Source organism: Ips typographus, linkage group LG3 (assembly GCF_016097725.1).
Source record: "Ips typographus isolate SLU linkage group LG3, UJ_Ityp_2.0, whole genome shotgun sequence".
NCBI lineage: Eukaryota > Metazoa > Arthropoda > Insecta > Coleoptera > Curculionidae > Ips > Ips typographus.
In genome coordinates, this window is record NC_138424.1 from 21139158 (window position 1) to 21158105 (window position 18948).

General features: G+C 35.4%; 2 protein-coding genes across 6 annotated transcripts in view; one reads left to right on the forward strand and one right to left on the reverse strand.

Annotated features, from left to right (window-relative positions):
* LOC145726855 (NACHT and WD repeat domain-containing protein 2) overlaps positions 1 to 413 on the forward strand; it is a 25496-nt gene extending 25083 nt beyond the window's left edge. The window contains exon 26 of the mRNA XM_081976128.1: positions 98 to 413. Within this exon, the coding sequence (XP_081832254.1) occupies positions 98 to 241 (144 nt within the window). The 3' untranslated portion in view covers positions 242 to 413. The remainder of the gene's footprint in view (positions 1 to 97) is intronic.
* LOC145726856 (TLC domain-containing protein 3A) lies at positions 403 to 18938 on the reverse strand. Of its 5 annotated transcripts, none has more exons than XR_014177704.1 (7): positions 18797 to 18936; positions 16045 to 16304; positions 15811 to 15988; positions 10740 to 10877; positions 10456 to 10686; positions 2944 to 7008; positions 403 to 1677 (listed from the first exon to the last, which is right to left on the reverse strand). XR_014177704.1 is itself a non-coding variant. In XM_081976130.1 (7 exons), exons 2-7 carry the CDS (start codon positions 18605 to 18607, stop codon positions 6841 to 6843), a joined length of 1002 nt encoding a protein of 333 aa, XP_081832256.1. In that variant the 5' UTR covers positions 18608 to 18733; positions 18797 to 18938; the 3' UTR covers positions 403 to 6840. The 5 variants fall into 5 exon arrangements, 2 of the variants coding, with proteins under 2 accessions (XP_081832256.1, XP_081832255.1); XR_014177702.1 differs by having other exon boundaries at positions 1779 to 7008; XR_014177703.1 differs by having other exon boundaries at positions 403 to 1187; positions 1280 to 7008.
* Positions 18939 to 18948: the final 10 nt, after the last annotated feature.

Genomic DNA, 18948 nt, shown 5'->3' on the forward strand with positions numbered 1-18948 from the left:
CGCAGTCAAAACAAATTGACGTGAATATCCATTGAATTTATATTCTTGTGTACCTAGACCGGTAATCCGACTATAATCTAATCCGACATAATTTTAGTGGAAAAAGAAGGTGGAAAAGATGCGAGCCCATACAAGATTCAAGGCGGTGCAACACATTGCCAAGCTTTCCACCACATTTTCCAATGAAACCAGCACAATGAATGGGGAAAGTCTTAGTGTAGATGGCGCCGAAAGTACATAAGGATAATTTAAGCATAAATTCAAAAATAGATTAATTTTAGGGAGTTTATTGTTATCTATGTTAACAGAATAAATTAACGTTCTATGGGATGAATAAGCGTTTCTTTATTAGCTGAGGATATATGGAACATTACTCCTAAATACATAAAACGAGACACTCAATAACACTGAGAATACAACCTCCTTTATTACTCACAGTACAACATTGATAGAGCACATTTTTGCGTTAATTTAATCCTATTAGCTGTTGGCATCAAAAGTTTATTTATTAACAAACAATTTCAATGGTTACAAAAATAGCTACAATATAATATAATAAGTAATGATGTTCTTTTACTATTTTTTGGGTTACGCATGAGTAAGTTAAGGACCCTGGAAGTATACTGGGTGTCTGAGTTTTACGTCATCAACAACTTGTTTTGTAACGTATTTTAGACCAATGGGTACTTTCACCCGACGTCAGCGGCTTAGAGGTTAAGTAAGCGGTCCTATTTAGTTTATTATGACTGCTTACTTAGCTTCTAAGCTGCTGACGTCTGGTGAACGTACTTATCCTTCAATTTTAACTGTTTCTTTAAGGAAGTATTTATTTTACATACTGTATATAATACTGACTCGTGTACGGACAAAATGTCAATTAAAACTGAGACACCCTCTATATGAAGATTTATATTAACGTATTATGTGAACTTTCCGCATCTCTCTATATTAGCCATTCAATTGTCATGGCAGTTAGTGTAGTATTTAATTATATGATTTAAGCCGAATAATGAAACAAAAATAGTGTTTTATCTAGTACTTAAGCTATACAGGGTGGTCCAGTTTTAATGTCATGTTGAAAATTAACTTGGAAACTTTGAAAATTGACTTCAAAGGCTTAAAAACTGTCTTTGCAGTCAGTTATCATAGTCTCCAGACAAATTAAAGACTTTAGTCTTAAAAATTGACTTGGAAACCGTGAAAATTGAGTTAAGAGGCTTAAAAACTGTCTTTGTTGCCAGTTTTCGGACAAATTGAAAGACTTGTCTTAAAAATTGACTTGGAACGGTGAAAACTGACTTAAGAGGCTTAAAAACTGTCTTTGTATCCAGTTTTCAGTTTAAAGACAAAATGATAGACTTCAGTTTTGAAAATTGACTTAGAAACCAGTAAATTTACTTGAAACGGTGAAAATTTACTTGAAAGGTTTAAAAACTGTCTTTGTAGCCCGTTTTCAAAGTTTTCAGACAAATTGAAAGACTTTAGTCATGAAAATTGACTTGAAAACTGTGACAATTGACTTAAGAGGCTTAAAAACTGCCTTTGTAGGCAGAAACTGTGAAAATTGACTTAAAAACTGTCTTTGTAGCCAGTTTTTATAGTTTTCAGACAAGTTGAAAGACTTGTCTTGAAAATTGACTTGGAAACTGTGAAAACTGACTTAAGAAGCTTTTAAAACTGTCATTGTAGCCAATTTTCATTGTTTCCAGACAAATTGAGACCCTTTAGTCTTGAAAATTGACTTGGAAACTGTGAAAATTGACTTGAGACTTAAAAACTGTCTTTGTTGCCAGTTTTCAAAGTTTCCAGACAAAATGATATATTTTAGTTTTGAAAATTGACTTACAAACCAGTAAATTTACTTGAAACGGTGAAAATTTACTTGAGAGGGATAAAAATTGTCTTTGTAGCCAGTTTTCATAGTTTCCAGACAAATTAATAGACTTTATTCATGAAAATTGACTTGGAAACTGTAACTGTGAAAATTGACTTAAAAAAGGCTTAAACTCTGTTTTTAGCCAGTTTTCATAGTTTTCAGACAAATTGAAAAACTTATCTTGAAAATTGACTTGAAAACTGTGAAAATTGACTTGAACACCAAAAGTGACTCTAAATCAATGAAAAGTGACATCAGAAGCTTAAACTTTGCATTTGAAGTAAGTTTTTGATAATTTGAACACACATTTCAATATTTTAGCCTTGAAAATAGTCTTAAATACAGGATATTGACATTAGATTTATAAAAATTGACTTGAAGACTAACTTTTCAAGTTATATTACTTTGCTTTTCATTTTCTTAGAACTCCGGACTATTTTTAGGGCTTAAAACTGCTTTCAGCTTGGAAAATCGAGTTTCAAAGCTATCTTCACCAAGTTTTTGACATAGCAGACTCAAAAAAACAATTTTTACAATTTCCATGTACAGACATGTTTTTTTTATTTTTTGATGGGCTATTGAATATGGTGAATTTTTGACACTGGACCACCCTATATTAGCTAGTAGTACTAAATTGATCACCCGGTAGTATTTAAATATATCTAGTTTGGCAACGCTGTACCAATATGTGATTTAAAAGTTTTTATACCGGCCAAATTGGATTCGAACTTAACTCACACATACACCGTGTACCAAATTAATTAAAGTAAAAAACATAATGACTTAACCGTATATGTGGTAGAAAGGTTTTGATCGTGAGGTTTTCTAATTTAGCTAGTCACATTCAAAACATTTCGGTTAAAAGGAGGGAAGGTTGAATAAATGAATTTTCAAATTTCAAATTAAATAAATTTTTCTATTTTACGAATTTCTTTTAATAAGAATTGCTTAAAACTTGCATCAAACACCCTGTATCTTCCAGAAAACGCTTTAGAGCCGCTGTAAGTAATGACGCAAAACGCAGGGTTGCCGGATTAGGAGATTTTCTCCAAAAAAAAATAGGTGACTGTCTTTGTAGCCAGTTTTCATAATTTCCAGACAAATTGAAAGAGTTTAGTCTTGAAAATTGACCTGAAAACTGTGAAAATTGACTTAGAGACCAGTAAATTTGCTTGAAAAGGTAAAAATTGACTTAAAAGCTCTATCTTGTCAAAAGAAAGCAGAAGTTTTGGGTTTTGACGTTGGAACGAACCTTCTAACTGTCACGGGAACCAAGTTAGGAGCTGTCAAATTGTGAAATCTTTAAAACCCCCTCTTCTCAGTTATTCGTAATTTATGAAACGAAATTGCGTTGCGGGAGCTCTATTTTGACGTTTAAACGATCTTCTAACTGAGACAGAAACAGAAGAAAAATGACAGCCTAAACGAAACGGAGAAAGGGACTGACTGAAATGTATAGCAAATTATAAAGAAAGTATTTTTTTGGAGATTTTGGAATTTCGACTAAGGGCAACTGAATCGAAAGATCTGGCAACCTTGCAAAAACGTCATGCTACTGTATGAAGATCAGACTGTGATTGTCTTTGTAGCGCATCCTATTGTCCATTTACAGTCTAAAGTTAAACTTTCAAACTGACTTTTATATGGTTATAACAGGGGATTGAAAAATGCTACCCAAATATGTTGCATTTGGTAGAAAGTCTACTTTTATTAATTGGCCAGTACATTATTTAATTTGTCCCGACTCTGTATATCCATGAAAAAATTATTCTACCAGAAACCCTAAATGACCAGACATTTTGCTGTTTTTTTAAGCTCCGGAACCTGAATTCAAATCCAATTTCACCGGATCACAGTATAAAAATATCCGATACTAAAAAGTTAGAAGAATAGTTCACAAAAATAGATTTCATTACTATACTGAAGAAGGTTATAAGCATCTAGAAAACACTTAATTCAGCTAAAGAATAACACATTAACGGTGCTTCTATACAGTACGTCCAAGATACGATTTTCTATACAGGGATCTCACAAGACCCACTTTAGAAATTTAGTTGTTAATTTATTAGAATACGGTGCTTTTGAAAAACCGAGGAGATCATACCGTCTTCATAACGAAATACGGAATCGGAATATTTGAAAACTCAACCGCATCTGTTAGAATGGTAGGACAAGATGTAAACGTACCAAAATCAAGTTCTTAAAACTTCTGGATATCATCCTTATAAGCCAACAGTTGTACAAGGACTTTTGGAGACCGTTATTATCCCAGAAGACTGCCTTTCTCGAACTTCTTCTTCTTCTTCTATTGCCCTATCCAGAAGGAACAGTTCAGTAGATGTTGCTCCAAACCATTTTTGCAGGTTAGCAAGCCATGAAATTCTTCTTCTTCCAGGCCCTCGTCGGCCATCAACTTTGCCTTGGATTACGTTTTGGAGAATTCTGTATTTGTTACTTCTCATGATATGGCCAAAGTACTCTTCACAGTAAGCATGATTTCAGGCTCACATCCCATTCTTCGGAGTACTTCTTCGTTTGTAATTCTTTCTATCCAAGAGATTCTAGGAAATTCTTCTGAAACGTCTGACAGCGTCCAAGCATCCACACCGTACAGAACGATTGAACAGGAGCAGCGACAGTATGCAACTGTCGTACACCTCTTTTGATGTTAACGTATTCTGTCTGTCTATTTTCAACTCTGTAGCTGTAGCTTTTTGGTCCTAGTGGAGGTTAGCGATAATTCTGATGTCTTTTCCATCCAGTCCAATATCTGTTAACATTTTTATCATTTTTCCATGCTGGCATCTGTCAAAAGCCTTGGTGTAATCCAAGAAACACATATATACGTCGCAGTTTACCTCTCTGCACCGCTGAACCAAGACCTGGACTGCAAAAGTCCTCGCACGATTTTGCATTGGGTTTTTTGGGTTCCCATCTCTCTGGGATTAATCCGGTATCATAAATTTTGTTAAAAAGCTCAGTTTTAGTGTTTCAATGGTATCTTCTTCCATAATTTGAAAAATTTCAGATGGTATTTCATCTGGACCCGTTGCTTTTCCGTTCTTCAGGAGTTTACTTGCCTGCTTTACTTCTGATATGGTGATTTGTGGACCTTCAACAGTATCAAAGATTGGTTTCTCCGGTCGTTGTTCATCCGCAAAAAGATGTTCAGTATATTTTTCCCATACTCTTAATATATCATTCTCGTCAGATACATTTCCAAAAGCTCCTTGTCTAAGCCCGTGACTTCTTTGATCTTTTTATGTGCACTGAATATGTCATGTTTCTTATTTAGATCTTCTATTTCACTGCACTTTTCAGTCATCCACTTTGCTGTAGCTTCTCGGATGCTCCTGTGAATTGTCCAGTATTCTTGAGTATTATTCCATTTAACTCTCCGTCTTTCTTCCATGAGATTCATATAATTTCGTCGGTCATCCACCCTTTCCTCTTCTGTCTCGTATCAGGCTTTAAAAAATAGTTGCCAACTTCAATTATTCTTGTTTCCATTGTATTCTGGTCTGGTTCAGGAATGGATGCATGTACGTCTTTCAATTCAGATGTTAAAGCACCCTTTACTTTCTCCCAGATTTCAGGGTTTTTAAGTTTTTCGATGTCATATTTCTGGGACCTTCTCTGTGGCAGCGTCTTTTTTAGTTTTGTCTTCAGTTGACACACCAATGGGTTGTGGTCAGAGGGAACTTAAGATGTCAATCTGTAGTCTTCTTATCTCTTTAATTGCGTTGTGTGTTTTACCAGATTCATAAAGGTTCCTCACTTTCCAAGTACAAATCTTCAAGGTTTGTTCGTTTTTCAATTTACAGGGATTTCGCTGGATGACGACCTGGATCTTGGTATGCGAGATCCATGATCAGTAACTTTTTTCACTTCACCACAACTTTCCATGATGATTTTTACTGGGAAACTCTTTTGAGTCTATAATGCAGTAGTTTTCCGGTGCTTTCTGCATCCTTATGCCATTGATTATTCCTGATTCATCTGCCTTTTGGGATGATTTCTCATCCCAGGGACAAAAGAGTGTCCTTACCTCAGTTTGATCTTCCATCCTCCGAAGAGGCTGTTGATATAATGAGGGATTCGTGTTTCTGCGTTTCTCGAACTGGTACATTAATAAATGTAATGGAGACCCAGAATTTTCTAATTTTGTTGTATGGACTGATGAAAGCAGGATTACTAATTGTGGTGTTTTTAATAAGAACAACAGACTTTTGGGACTGTAGAGAATCCCCATGAGGTTGCTCAAAGATGGATGCAGACAAGATTTGGCTTAAATAACGTAATTTTAAGAATTACTTAACATAAAAGTACATTTTTTTGTAACATGCCATTGAGTGCATCATTTTAATGCAAAAAATGTGCTCTTTTTATCTAGATAAAAAAACAAAATGGCGTCTATAAGAAAAAAGAAGTTTATGATGGTATCTCGAGACCGAAACGTCGGAACTGAAAACAAAATACACAGAAAGATAGTCCTTAAAAAGTTGCTCTAACAATGTTCAAGCCAAATTTTAAAATTAGAGGAAATACAGCACTTTTTTGAAAATGGTCGTTTTTGGTTTTTCGAAAATAATTCAAAAATGAAACAAAAATTAAATATTTTTAAAACTGTGTTGGATTGCCTATTAAATTCTCTAAAACTTTCCCCATTTAACCTTTGCAGTAGCTCTTACGGGAAGCGTATAAAGAATCGAATCTTGATGACATACTGTATATGTTTTTTGTTAACTCAGTGACGTTTAAATGAATCAATAAGTCAAAACCAAGGTGTGAAATTAACTATACAGGTCTCAAAGACAGGAATGGCAAAAAAACTAACCATAAAATCATAAATTAAATTGTATAAATTAATCACAGCCCCCCGTTGTAAATTCATAAATAATAATATAAAACATAATATGTTACCCTTTTTTTGTAAGTTTCCTAAAAAAAAATCCTAGTATAGTTTATCGGGACTTTTTCTTGAAATTGTTATTATTGGCGTTTCGATCAGATTTGCTAGGTGCAAGCATTAGTTTAGTGGCGCCTTTCAGCATCAACATGAACCAGTACACTTGCGGGAATAGCAGTAAACTGATGCTGATCAAACAATTCCTAGGCAACTGTTTTACAGCCTAAAAACATGACATTTATGACGTAAGTTTGTCATTGGTCAGCTGAAAGCTGCTTTTTTAACCAATCACCAACTAACACACTGTGCTAGGATTTATGCGCATGTTGGTTCACCGTTAGTTTACTTGTGCGGCATTGGCGTAATTACAGCACTGTTCTTTCTTCTTCTCTTGTACAAAATTTAAGAGAACAATGCAGAAAAGCCTAATAAATAACACAAAAGCAACAATTCAGGCAATGGAATTTGAACTATTTGACGATTATATAAAATGTCAATAAGTAGATGTGTTTCTTGGAAGAACTGTGAAAAGTATAGTCGTTACAGCTCCATGGAGCCAAATTTGACAGTTCTGACGTTAAGGAACACTTTTATGCTTTTCTTACGTCACGTGACAGCTGTCATAACTGTCAAAACCCTTTCACGAGTGACATGAAACTATAAAATTATAAATGGTTGCTAATTTGAGGAATTACACTGCAAGTTGTGTTTAAAGCTCTATGAACCCAAATTCGACATTTGAGATGTTAAGGGACACTTTAAAACGTTGCTTGCGTCACGTGACAGATGTCATAACTGTCAAAACTCGCTCGCCATTGACCTGAAAGTATAAAATGTCAAACTGATGTGTTTCTTGGAGAAACCACACTGTAAGTAGTCTTTACAGCTTCATAGAGCATAGTTTGACAGTTCTGACGTTAAGGAACACTTGTATACTTTTGCTACGTCACGTGACAGCTGTCATAACTGTCAAAACCCCGCTCACTAGTGACATTAAACTATAAAATTAGAAATGGTTGCTAATTTGGGAAATTACACTGCAAGTTGTGTTTAAAGCTCCATATGGAGCCAAATTTGACAGTTGCAACATTAAGGGACACTTTAGTACGTTGCTTGCGTCACGTGACAGATGTCATAACTGTCAAAGTTCACTCATCAATGACCTGAAAGTATAAAATGTCAAACAGACTCGTTTCTTGGAGGAACCACACTATAAGTAGTCTTTACAGCTCCATGAGGCCTAGTTTGACAGTTCTGACGTTAAGGAACACTTTTATGCTTTTCTTACGTCACGTGACAGCTGTCATAACTGTCAAAACCCCGCTCACTAGTGACATTAAACTATAAAATTAGAAATGGTTGCTAATTTGGGAAATTACACTGCAAGTTGTGTTTAAAGCTCCATATGGAGCCAAATTTGACAGTTGGAACATTAAGGGACACTTTAGTACGTTGCTTGCGTCACGTGACAGATGTCATAACTGTCAAAGTTCACTCATCAGTGACCTGAAAGTATAAAATGTCAAACAGACTTGTTTCTTGGAGGAACCACACTGTAAGTAGTCTTTACAGCTCCATGAGGCCTAGTTTGACAGTTCTGACGTTAAGGAACACTTGTATACTTTTGCTACGTCACGTGACAGCTGTCATAACTGTCAAAACCCCGCTCACTAGTAACATGAAACTATAAAATTAGAAATGGTTGCTAATTTGGGAAATTACACTGCAAGTTGTGTTTAAAGCTCCATATGGAGCCAAATTTGACAGTTGGAACATTAAGGGACACTTTAGTACGTTGCTTGCGTCACGTGACAGATGTCATAACTGTCAAAATCCACTCAATAGTGACCTGAAGGTATAAAATGCCAAACAAATGTGTTTCTATGAGAAATTGCACTATAAGTTGTTTACAAAAAGACAAAAAGCTCCATTGAGCCAAATTTGTCAGTTTTGACGTTAAGGAAGACTTTGATACTTACGTCACTTAACGTCAAATTTCGCCCCATAGAGCTATAAATACAATGTGCAGAGTGATCCATCCAAGCGATCGAACTAATATTTCGGATTGGTAATTTCGGGTGTCATATGTATGTGACTTTTGACAGATGTCAGGTGACGTAAAAAGCATATCAATGTCGGTTAATAGAGAGTTTTGAACCATAAAAAATAACGACAATTTTGCACAAAGTTACGGTTAACTTTAACAACGACAACGTTAACCACAGCACAAATGTATACAGTTTTTATAACACGAAATATAGTAGAAAAATCATTCTAGGGTGTAAACCTTAGTGACAGTCTGACGGCTGACAGCTCGCTATTCCTTATAGGGTGCGCACAGCATAATCAATGACATAACTTAAATGTTTATTTACATTCTTGTTTGGTTTAGCGCGATTTTCTATTGGGAATTTTAGATGGAAAAATCGGGATCGGTAGTTCAAAAATGTAGGTTTAACGACAACGGAAGCGGTAATTACCCTCCGTAAATAACGTAATCCGTTATCGTTGAATAACGATAACGTCACGAACGAAGCCATCAAATAAGAGCTTATGTCACAACTGTCAAACTTAACTCTAGGTTAGCTCTGAAGAAGTTTTGACAGTTGACAGCTGTCAGGTGACGTAAGTAACATGTTTAAGTGTCCCGGCCTCACAAATGTCAAATTTTGAGCTCTATTAGCTAGAGCAATTGATAGTTTCATGTCACTGCTGAATGAGTTTTTAATAGTTATAACAAGTGTCACACTCGAGAGTAAGCCACGCTGTAAAGTGTCATAACTGTCAAATTGAACGTGTCTTAAACTGTCATTTAACATCCCAAATGTCAAACCTCCACAGAGTTACAAATAACAATTTGCGGCGTGATTCGCGACTATTTGACATTTTAAAGATTCACGTGGCACTGTTTAATGAGTTTTGACAGCTGTCAGGTGACAATAAGCCTGTCGTTAAACGTCACAGCTAGTTCAGTTCGTCACAGTGTCCACGTTTATCCAACCACACGAATTTAAAGCTTCTTGGGCTTGCCAAAATGACTGAATCAAGAGTTTTGCCTTTGGCAAGGTTGATTTGAATGTACTTTTCCAGCTTTTCAGGTTTACAGTCTGAAAAATTGACACTTTTTCGGTGTGGCGTGAGTTTAAAACGCCAAGATAACTCGTCCACAATTCTATTGCCTGAATTGTTGCAAATCCATATTTTTTATTTTATTTTTCGAATCTACTACTGTCAGAGTAAAATAGGAACATACAGACTGTCCTAACACCAACCGTTTGCCTGCTACATCCTTCCAAATAATAGTAAATATGTCAAAAACGACAAAGTCTAGACTAGACACTTTCCAGAACAAAAACTGCAGAGTTCAAGAAGTAGAATCGAAAAATGAGTTACCAGGGTAGCCAGACAAAAATCTGTTGTTGTCACTGATTTCGTATAGATGCGGCAACGCCGGAATCACCAAAATATAATAGATGTGTGATTGGTTCACAAAAAAGCAGCTTTCAGCTTGCTGCTTTTTCCTGACCAATCACAATCTACAAACAGTGCTTTCGCAAATGTTGATTTTTCAGTTGTCAGTAAACAGTCAGTGATTGGTCAAAAAAGCAGCCCAATTATTGGGATTTACGCAAATGCTGCATATGTAAACGTAGCATTAGACAGTACTCACCGTAAAAAAGTCAACCCCAACAGCCTGCGCGAACAAATTGATGACGTAAGGAAACATGGCAACCCGGAACACAAAAAATGTACCCAACATTACCAGCCCGTTGATTATATACCACTTGGACTCTTTCAGGCCCATTTTAGCTAAAATACCTCTCAGAGACACGAAGGGTGTACTGGCCTCCATTAAGTAAATAAAACCGAAAAAACAATCACCCAGTCCACCCCTGAGGTACTGCAAAAAAAAAATGATAATCACAGGCGAACAAGTCGAATGAACAATCTTACGGTGATCACTAAAAATCCAAAACATCCTATAAATATGTGATGGAACACTATCACAAAGTTCTGGACTAGATATGCGGATAATCTCATCGTTCTCAAAATTATTTGGTTTGCAATCCCCTCCATTTTAGGCTGCGTCATCTGCAATATTGATGTCACATAATCACAATTTTACGTCTATTTATATAAACTATTTAAAAGCAACAAATTTGCAAAAAATTAAGTTTGCAATGCTTGAAATAAAACAGGAAAATTACAGATTTTGTTTAAATTGAGCAAACCCAGTCCTGCTAAACCAATCATACACAAACAGAAACGTATCTAAAATAACTGCAAACATTAATAAGGAAAACAACCCCAAAACTCAATTAATATTTTTTCATAAATTCGAAAATTGCGGTCCTGTCATCTGGCAAACTATTCCTACCAAATTTTAGATTGCAGGTGCGTATTTAAAATATTTAGGGCGGTATTCACAATAGCAATCCAGTTTCCTATCAAATAATTCATCATAACAGGCATTAAAAAGCAAAAATGTGAATTTTAGGTCCTTATTAGCCTAAAATGCAGTAATGATTGTAAAATACAGGAGTGTACTCAGAAAACAACAGTGAAAACAAAAACTGGCTAAACTGTAAAGAATTGCAAGTACAGTATACAGGACCGTACTCGATTAGAAATGAAAATCAATACAAATAACTTATTAAATCAGTTTGATTTTGAAATTATTTCACTGCAGAGTTTACAAACATACAAGAACGAAACAAACTGAGTTTTAAATAACAATTTCAATTTATAAAATTACGTCCCTGAATCAATTGTAGAACACAGAACCGTATTTAGAAAAATTGAAAAAAAAAATTATTGATGTGCTGCAAGCAGTTTTTATATCAATATTTATTTTCAAACCACAGTATTGCAAACATGCTTTTCTTTTAAAATTTTCACAGTCACGTGACTGTTTCGTTTGCATTTCTAGCCTGTCAGATACTTTTGAAGTTTGCAATCGGTCTACAGAGGTCACCACGTGACCGCTGTGCATGTTGTGTATCGCATTTTCATAACTTTCAACTGAAATTTAAGTTAAAAAACAATTTCCAAGGGTGCAATTGGACTTCTAAGGTCACGTGACTGTTTCTTTAAATTTCGAGCTTAATCTTTATCTGTCAGAGGTTTTTCAGCCTTGCAACTGGTATACCGAGGTCATGTGACTGTTGTGTATGTTCTGAATGGAGTTTTAAACATTTTCCCCTGAAATTTGGGTTAAAAAGCGTTTTCAAGCTTGTAACTGGCCTTTTAAGGTCACGTGACTGTTTCGTTTACATTTATAGCTTAACTTTTACTTGCAAATGGAGTTTTCCTGGTTTTTATCTTCGTCACGGTCACGTGACTGTTGTGCGGTGTTTTGTATAGCATTTTCATGGTTTTTAACTGAAATTTGGATTAAAAAGCATTTTTCAAGCCTATAACTGGTCCTCAAAGGTCACGTGACCGTTTTGTTTATATTTCTAGCTTAACCTTCACCTGCCAAACGTTTGTTAAAGTTGCAATTGGTCTACAGAGGTCATGTGACTGTTCTGCTTTCCTAGTATGACATATTCATGGTTTTTAGGTGAAATTTGTTTTAAAATGCATTTTTCAAGCTTGTAATTGGCATTCTAAGGTCAGGTGACAGGTTTGGTTTACATTTATAGCTTAACTTTTACCTTTCATAGGCTTGTCACGCTTGCAATTGGTCTACAAAAGTCACGTGACTGCTGTGCATGTTCTGTAGGGCATTTTTATACTTTTTAGCTGAAATTTAGGTTAAAAAGCACTTTTCAAGCTTGTAATTGGCCTTTTAAGGTCACGTGACTGTTTCATTTACATTTTAAGCTTAATCTTTATCTGTCAGAGGTTTTTCAGCCTTGCAACTGGTCTAACGAGGTCACGTGACTGCTGTGCATGTTCTGTATGGCATTTTTATACTTTTTAGCTGAAATTTAGGTTAAAAAGCATTTTTCAAGCTTGTAATTGATCTTTTAAGGTCACGTGACTGATTCGTTTACATTTCTAGCTTAACCTTCACTTCTAACAGATTTTTCAAGCTTGCAATTGGTCTACAGAGACACGTGACTGTTATGCATGTCCTGTATGGAGTTTTAAAAAATTTTAGCTAAAATTTGGCTAAAAAAGCCTTTTTCAAGCTTGCAACTGGCCTTCTAAGGTCACGTGACTGTTTCGTTTTCATTTCTAGCCTAATCTTTACCTGTCAGAGACTTTTCAAGTTTGCAATTGGCCTACAGAGGTCACATGACTGTTGTACTTGTTCTGTACCGCATTTTTAGGTTTTCAGCTGAAATTTGGGTTAAAAACGTTTGTTTTTCAAGCTTGCAATTGGTCTATAGAGGTCACGTGACTGTTGAGAATGTTCTGTATAGAGTTTTCAAAACTTTCAGCTGAAATTTGGGTCGAAAAGCGTTTTTCAAACTTGTAGTTGGTCTTTAAAGATCACGTGACTTTTATGTACATTTCTAACTTATATTTTACCTGTTAAAGGCTTTTCAAGCTTGCAATCGATCTACAGAGGTCACGTGACTGCTGTGCACGTTCTGTATCGCATTTTCATAACTTTCAACTGAAATTTAAGTTAAAAAGCATTTTCCAAGCGTGCAATTGGCCTTCTAAGGTCACGTGACTGTTTCGTTTACATTTCAAGTTTAATCTTTATCTGTCAGAGGTTTTTCAGTCTTGCAACTGGTCTACCGAGGTCATGTGACTGTTGTGTATGTTCTGAATGGAGTTTTAAACATTTTCCCCTGAAATTTGGGTTAAAAAGCGTTTTCAAGCTTGTAATTGGCCTTTTAAGGTCACGTGACTGTTTCGTTTACATTTATAGCTTAACTTTTACTTGCAAATGGAGTTTTCCTGGTTTTTATCTTCGTCACGGTCACGTGACTGTTGTGCGGTGTTTTGTATAGCATTTTCATGGTTTTTAACTGAAATTTGGATTAAAAAGCATTTTTCAAGCCTATAACTGGTCCTCAAAGGTCACGTGACCGTTTTGTTTATATTTCTAGCTTAACCTTCACCTGCCAAACGTTTGTTAAAGTTGCAATTGGTCTACAGAGGTCATGTGACTGTTCTGCTTTCCTAGTATGACATATTCATGGTTTTTAGGTGAAATTTGGTTTAAAATGCATTTTTCAAGCTTGTAATTGGCATTCTAAGGTCAGGTGACAGGTTTGGTTTACATTTATAGCTTAACTTTTACCTTTCATAGGCTTGTCAAACTTGCAATTGGTCTACAAAAGTCACGTGACTGCTGTGCATGTTCTGTATGGCATTTTTATACTTTTTAGCTGAAATTTAGGTTAAAAAACACTTTTCAAGCTTGTAATGGGCCTTTTAAGGTCACGTGACTGTTTCATTTACATTTTAAGCTTAATCTTTATCTGTCAGAGGTTTTTCAGCCTTGCAACTGGTCTAACGAGGTCACGTGACTGCTGTGCATGTTCTGTTTGGCATTTTCATACTTTTTAGCTGAAATTTAGGTTAAAAAGCATTTTTCAAGCTTGTAATTGATCTTTTAAGGTCACGTGACTGTTTCGTTTACATTTCTAGCTTAACCTTCACTTCTAACAGATTTTTCAAGCTTGCAATTGGTCTACAGAGGCACGTGACAGTTAGGCATGTCCGGTATGGAGTTTTCAAAATTTCTAGCTGAAATTTGGCTAAAAAAGCGTTTTTCAAGCTTGTAAATGATCTTCTAAGGTCACGTGACTGTTTCGTTTTCATTTCCAGCCTAATCTTTACCTGTCAGAGACTTTTCAAGTTTGCAATTGGCCTACAGAGGTCACATGACTGTTGTACTTGGTCTGTACCGCATTTTCAGCTTTTCAGCTGAAATTTGGGTTAAAAACGTTTGTTTTTCAAGCTTGCAATTGGTCTACAGAGGTCACATGACTGTTGTGAATGTTCTGTACAGAGTTTTCAAATCTTTCAGCTGAAATTTGGGTCGAAAAGCGCTTTTCCAATTTGTAGTTGGTCTTCAAAGATCACGTGGCTTTTATCTATATTTCTAACTTATATTTTACCTGTTAAAGGCTTTTCAAGCTTGCAATCGGTCTACAGAAGTCACGTGACTGCTGTGCATGTTCTGTATCGTTATTTAGGTTAAAACGCTTTTTCAAAGCTTGCAATTGGCCTTTAAAGTCACGTGTTTGTATCGTTTGCATTTCTAGCTTAATATTTACCTGTCAGAGACTTTTGAAGCTTGAAATTGGTGTACAGAGGGTTCCTGACGGTTGTGGAGGTTCTGTATGGTATTTTCGTGTTTTTTAGCTTAAATTTGGGTGAAAAAGCGTTTTTAAAACTTGTAATTGGTCACGTGACTGTTTCGTTTACATTTCTAGCTTAACTTTTACCTCTCAGAGATTAGTCAAGCTTGCAATTGGTCCACAGAGGTCATCTGACAGTTCTGCTTTCCTCGTTATGGAATTTTCATGGTTTTTAACTTAAATTTAGTTTAAAAAGAATTTTGAAGCTTGTAATTGGCCTTTTAAGGTCACGTGACTGTCTTGTTTACATTTCTAGCTTATCTTTTACTTGTGGAAGACTTTGGAAGCTTGAAATTGGTCTACAGAAGTCACGTGACTGTTCTACTTACCTCGTATGGCAATTTCGTCGTTTTCAGTTGAAATTTAAGTTAAAAAGCATTTTTCAAGCTTGCAACTGGCCTTCTAAGGTCACGTGACTGTTTCGTTTATATTTCTAGCGTAATCTTTACCGGTCAGAGGCTTGTCAAGCTTGCAATTGGTCTACAGAGGTCAGGTGACTGTTGTGCATTACTAGCATACAATGAATATGTATAAAGACACAACTCTTCTTCTGTTAATTATGAGTTTCACTTATAATGTGTAAATTCAAATTTTTGCGCAATTTATAATAAAATTACTGTCATGTTAATAAAATATTGGATTTACTTTTAAAGCCGGCACTGTACTGAATAAATAAATAGTTACTGTGATAATTATTTTGTTTCCTAATTAATGAACTCAAACGTGAATATGAAACACCCTGTATAAAATGTTACCTTTAAGCTCCAAGCCTTATACATTGACCATATGTCATAGAAAAAGTAGGCTGCCCCAAACCAAGCATAAGCTTCAGAAGCGTAGTGTGACGTTCTCAGTATATTCCTGCCACACGAATGCTGGATTGACGTAATACCAGTGAGGCAACAAAACAAGGCTTGCACAGACGAAACGCATCTAAAATGTTGTCAAAATGTAGAGCGAAAACCCTACAGTTACACAACCAAACTTACTTGTTACTGATATCGTACACGTCGCTGTAATTCAGCTTGTAACACCTCACAAACTTCCTGCCCTCCTGGGAATGCAGCTGAATGTTGTTCAGCGCCAGAAATAGGGCGGGGAAAAATAGTAAACCACTGGCGAACAAAAACAAACCCTTTTGTATGCTGACGTGATCCTCCCATTCCAATTCGTGTAGAATGAAGTAAGGGATCGACAGAGCGCTTGTGGCCAGAATTAGCAAAGGGTAGGCTACGCTAGCTTTTTTTGCCTGCGAAAATTCAGACATAGTTGCAAACACTGTTACAGAGCACAAAAAGTTTTTATGAGATAACAAATAAAATTGGTATTAACACTATTTTATGGGTGCATTGATTAGAAATTCGGGTCAAACTGCTTGTAAACTTTAAGTTTGAATACCTTGTTTGGTATTTTATAACTGGAAAATTCGATAGGTTTAGATCAGCTGACACAAACAAACATTCTTATCAGAAATTTTGTGAATTTCTTAATGTTTTCTGGGAAAAATTAATAGAAATATCTCCCAGCGATTCATACTGTAATTTTAACTGATTACATTGTTTTTGAAGTTTAATCTATGTATATCAGGTTATTGTTAGATTTTTAGCATAATGAGACAACAAAACAGTGTGGACAACTTAAATAACCTTTTAGTACAACACCCTAAACTGATACTATTTGACATTGTCACTAATTAGTTAGTGGCCAAGTCTATACATGTTCCAGCACTGTTTCTTGTTTGTTATTGGTCAACAAAAAGCCCATTTAAGTCAATGCTGCATATGTGGAAAGTGTAATATTTATTTTTAGAAATTTTAGACTATTTCAAAATTATAAAATGCCAGGGAGACATGTTTCTTGGAGGCACCAAACTGTAAGTGATCTTTACAGCTCCATTGAGTCAAATTTGACAGCTGGGACGTTAAGGAACACTTTACACGTTGCTTGCGTCACGTGACAAACGTCATAACTGGCAAAACTCACTCAGCAGTTACCTGAAAGTATGAAATGCCAAATAAATGTGTTTCTTTGAGAAATTGCACTGTAAGTTGTGTTTACAGCTTCATGCAGTCAAATTTGTCAGTTCTGAGGTTAAGAAACAATTTAATAGTTTTCTTGCGTCACGTGACAGCTGTCATAACTGTCAAAAATCACTCACCAGTGACCTAAAAGTATAAAATGCCAAATAGATGTGTTTCTTTGAGAAATTGCACGGTAAATTGTGTTTACAGTTCCATGCTGCCAAACTTGACAGTTCTAACGTTTAGGAACACTTTCGTACTTTTCTTACGTCACGTGACAGCTGTCATAACTGTCAAAACCCGTTCAATAGTGACTTGAAACTATAAAATTATAAATAATTTCTAATTTCATGAATTACACTGGAACTTGAGTTTAAAGCACCATGGAGCCAATTTTGACAGTTGTAACGTTAAGCAACACTTTAATACTTTACTTGCGTCACGTGACAGCTGTCAAAGCTCACTCACCAGTGACGTAAAAGTATAAAATGCCAAATAGGAGTCTTTCTTTGAGAAATTGCACTGTAAGTTGTGTTTACAGCTCCATGGAGCCAAATTTGTCAGTTCTGACGTTAAGGAACACTTCCATTCTTTTCTTATGTCACGTGACAACTGTCAAAACTGTCAAATAGCAATGTAAATAGTCAAAAATAGCAAATTTCAAATTTGGGGCTTTATTGAGGTGTAAATACAAGATACAACTGGTTTTTATATGATAGTTTCATCTCATTGTTCTCAATTTAATTAGTCAAGATAACAATTGACTATAGGCCACACTGTAAAGTGTCAAAAGTCAAAACTGACAAATTTAACGACTTAAACTGTCATTTAACGTCACAACTGCCAAATTTAACTGCAAAGAATTATGAATAACAATTTGCAATGTGATTCATTCAAAGAGACGCGACAATTTGTCATTTTACAGTTTTACGGCACTGGCCGCTTTGGTTTTCACACTCCATGGAGCAAGCAGAGCTTTTTTGACGTCACTAATGACATAATTTGGGAAAACCTGTAAAATTACGTCATTGTGACGCCAAAATGACTAAATCAAGGTTTTTGACTTTGGTAACATTGATTTTAATGTAATTTTTAAGCTTTTCCACTTAGAAAAGGTGTTTTAGAAACTGACTCTAGATTTGACATGAGTTTAAAATGTCAAAATCAATCACAAACAGTGTTGTAACTTAATAATAAACTGAACTTATTTAAGAAGAGAGTAAACATTTTATTTTTAAATCACCAAACAGTCATGAATAGGCAAGTTTCAAGAAAAATACATGATAATACATTCAATTTTGCCTGAATATCAAAATAATGATGATAACAGGATTAATGCTGTAATAAAGAATGACTTGACTGAAACAGAAACTCTTGCATAACTTACTTAATTAAACACTTGGAGGTGATTAATTTAATGAAAAAGCAAAACACCTGTTTCCCACCCACTACTAAAAACAATGCAAAATATTTAACCTCAATTTTTGAGTTTATTTACACTTACACTCAGCTGATTACTATCAGATTGCATATTTTCTTAACTTTTTATGCACTGCCCTTAAAATTCACACTTAAAACAGGAATGCTCACAAGTTTCACAACTTTCCAAGCCAAGGTCAGCACTACATGTTTATATTTAGTCTCTATTAAGGCAGCACTGGTGCAATATATGGGGGTTACGTTATAATCTCTAAAAAAGCACATTTTTAAATTTGCTTACCTCATTTTTAAAGTAGTTCACTGTGTGAAGGTGAGACCGTTTGTGCATTATTGACTTTTCCGTCCTCTTTGGCCTGAAATTCCTTGAACGGTTTTAAGAAGCCTGTATACTGCAACACACCAGGTTTAATCGGGAGTGAAATATAAATACAT

Coding starts and splice junctions, on each gene's coding strand:
- LOC145726856 (XM_081976129.1), bottom strand. CDS start 18,844: ATGCACAAACGGTCTCACCTTCACACAGTGAACTACTTTAAAAATGAG. Junction 10,878..15,810: donor ATAAGGCTTGGAGCTTAAAG/GTAACATTTTAT, acceptor TCAATATTGCAG/ATGACGCAGCCTAAAATGGA. Junction 7,009..10,455: donor TTGGGGTTGACTTTTTTACG/GTGAGTACTGTC, acceptor TCATGTTTTTAG/GCTGTAAAACAGTTGCCTAG.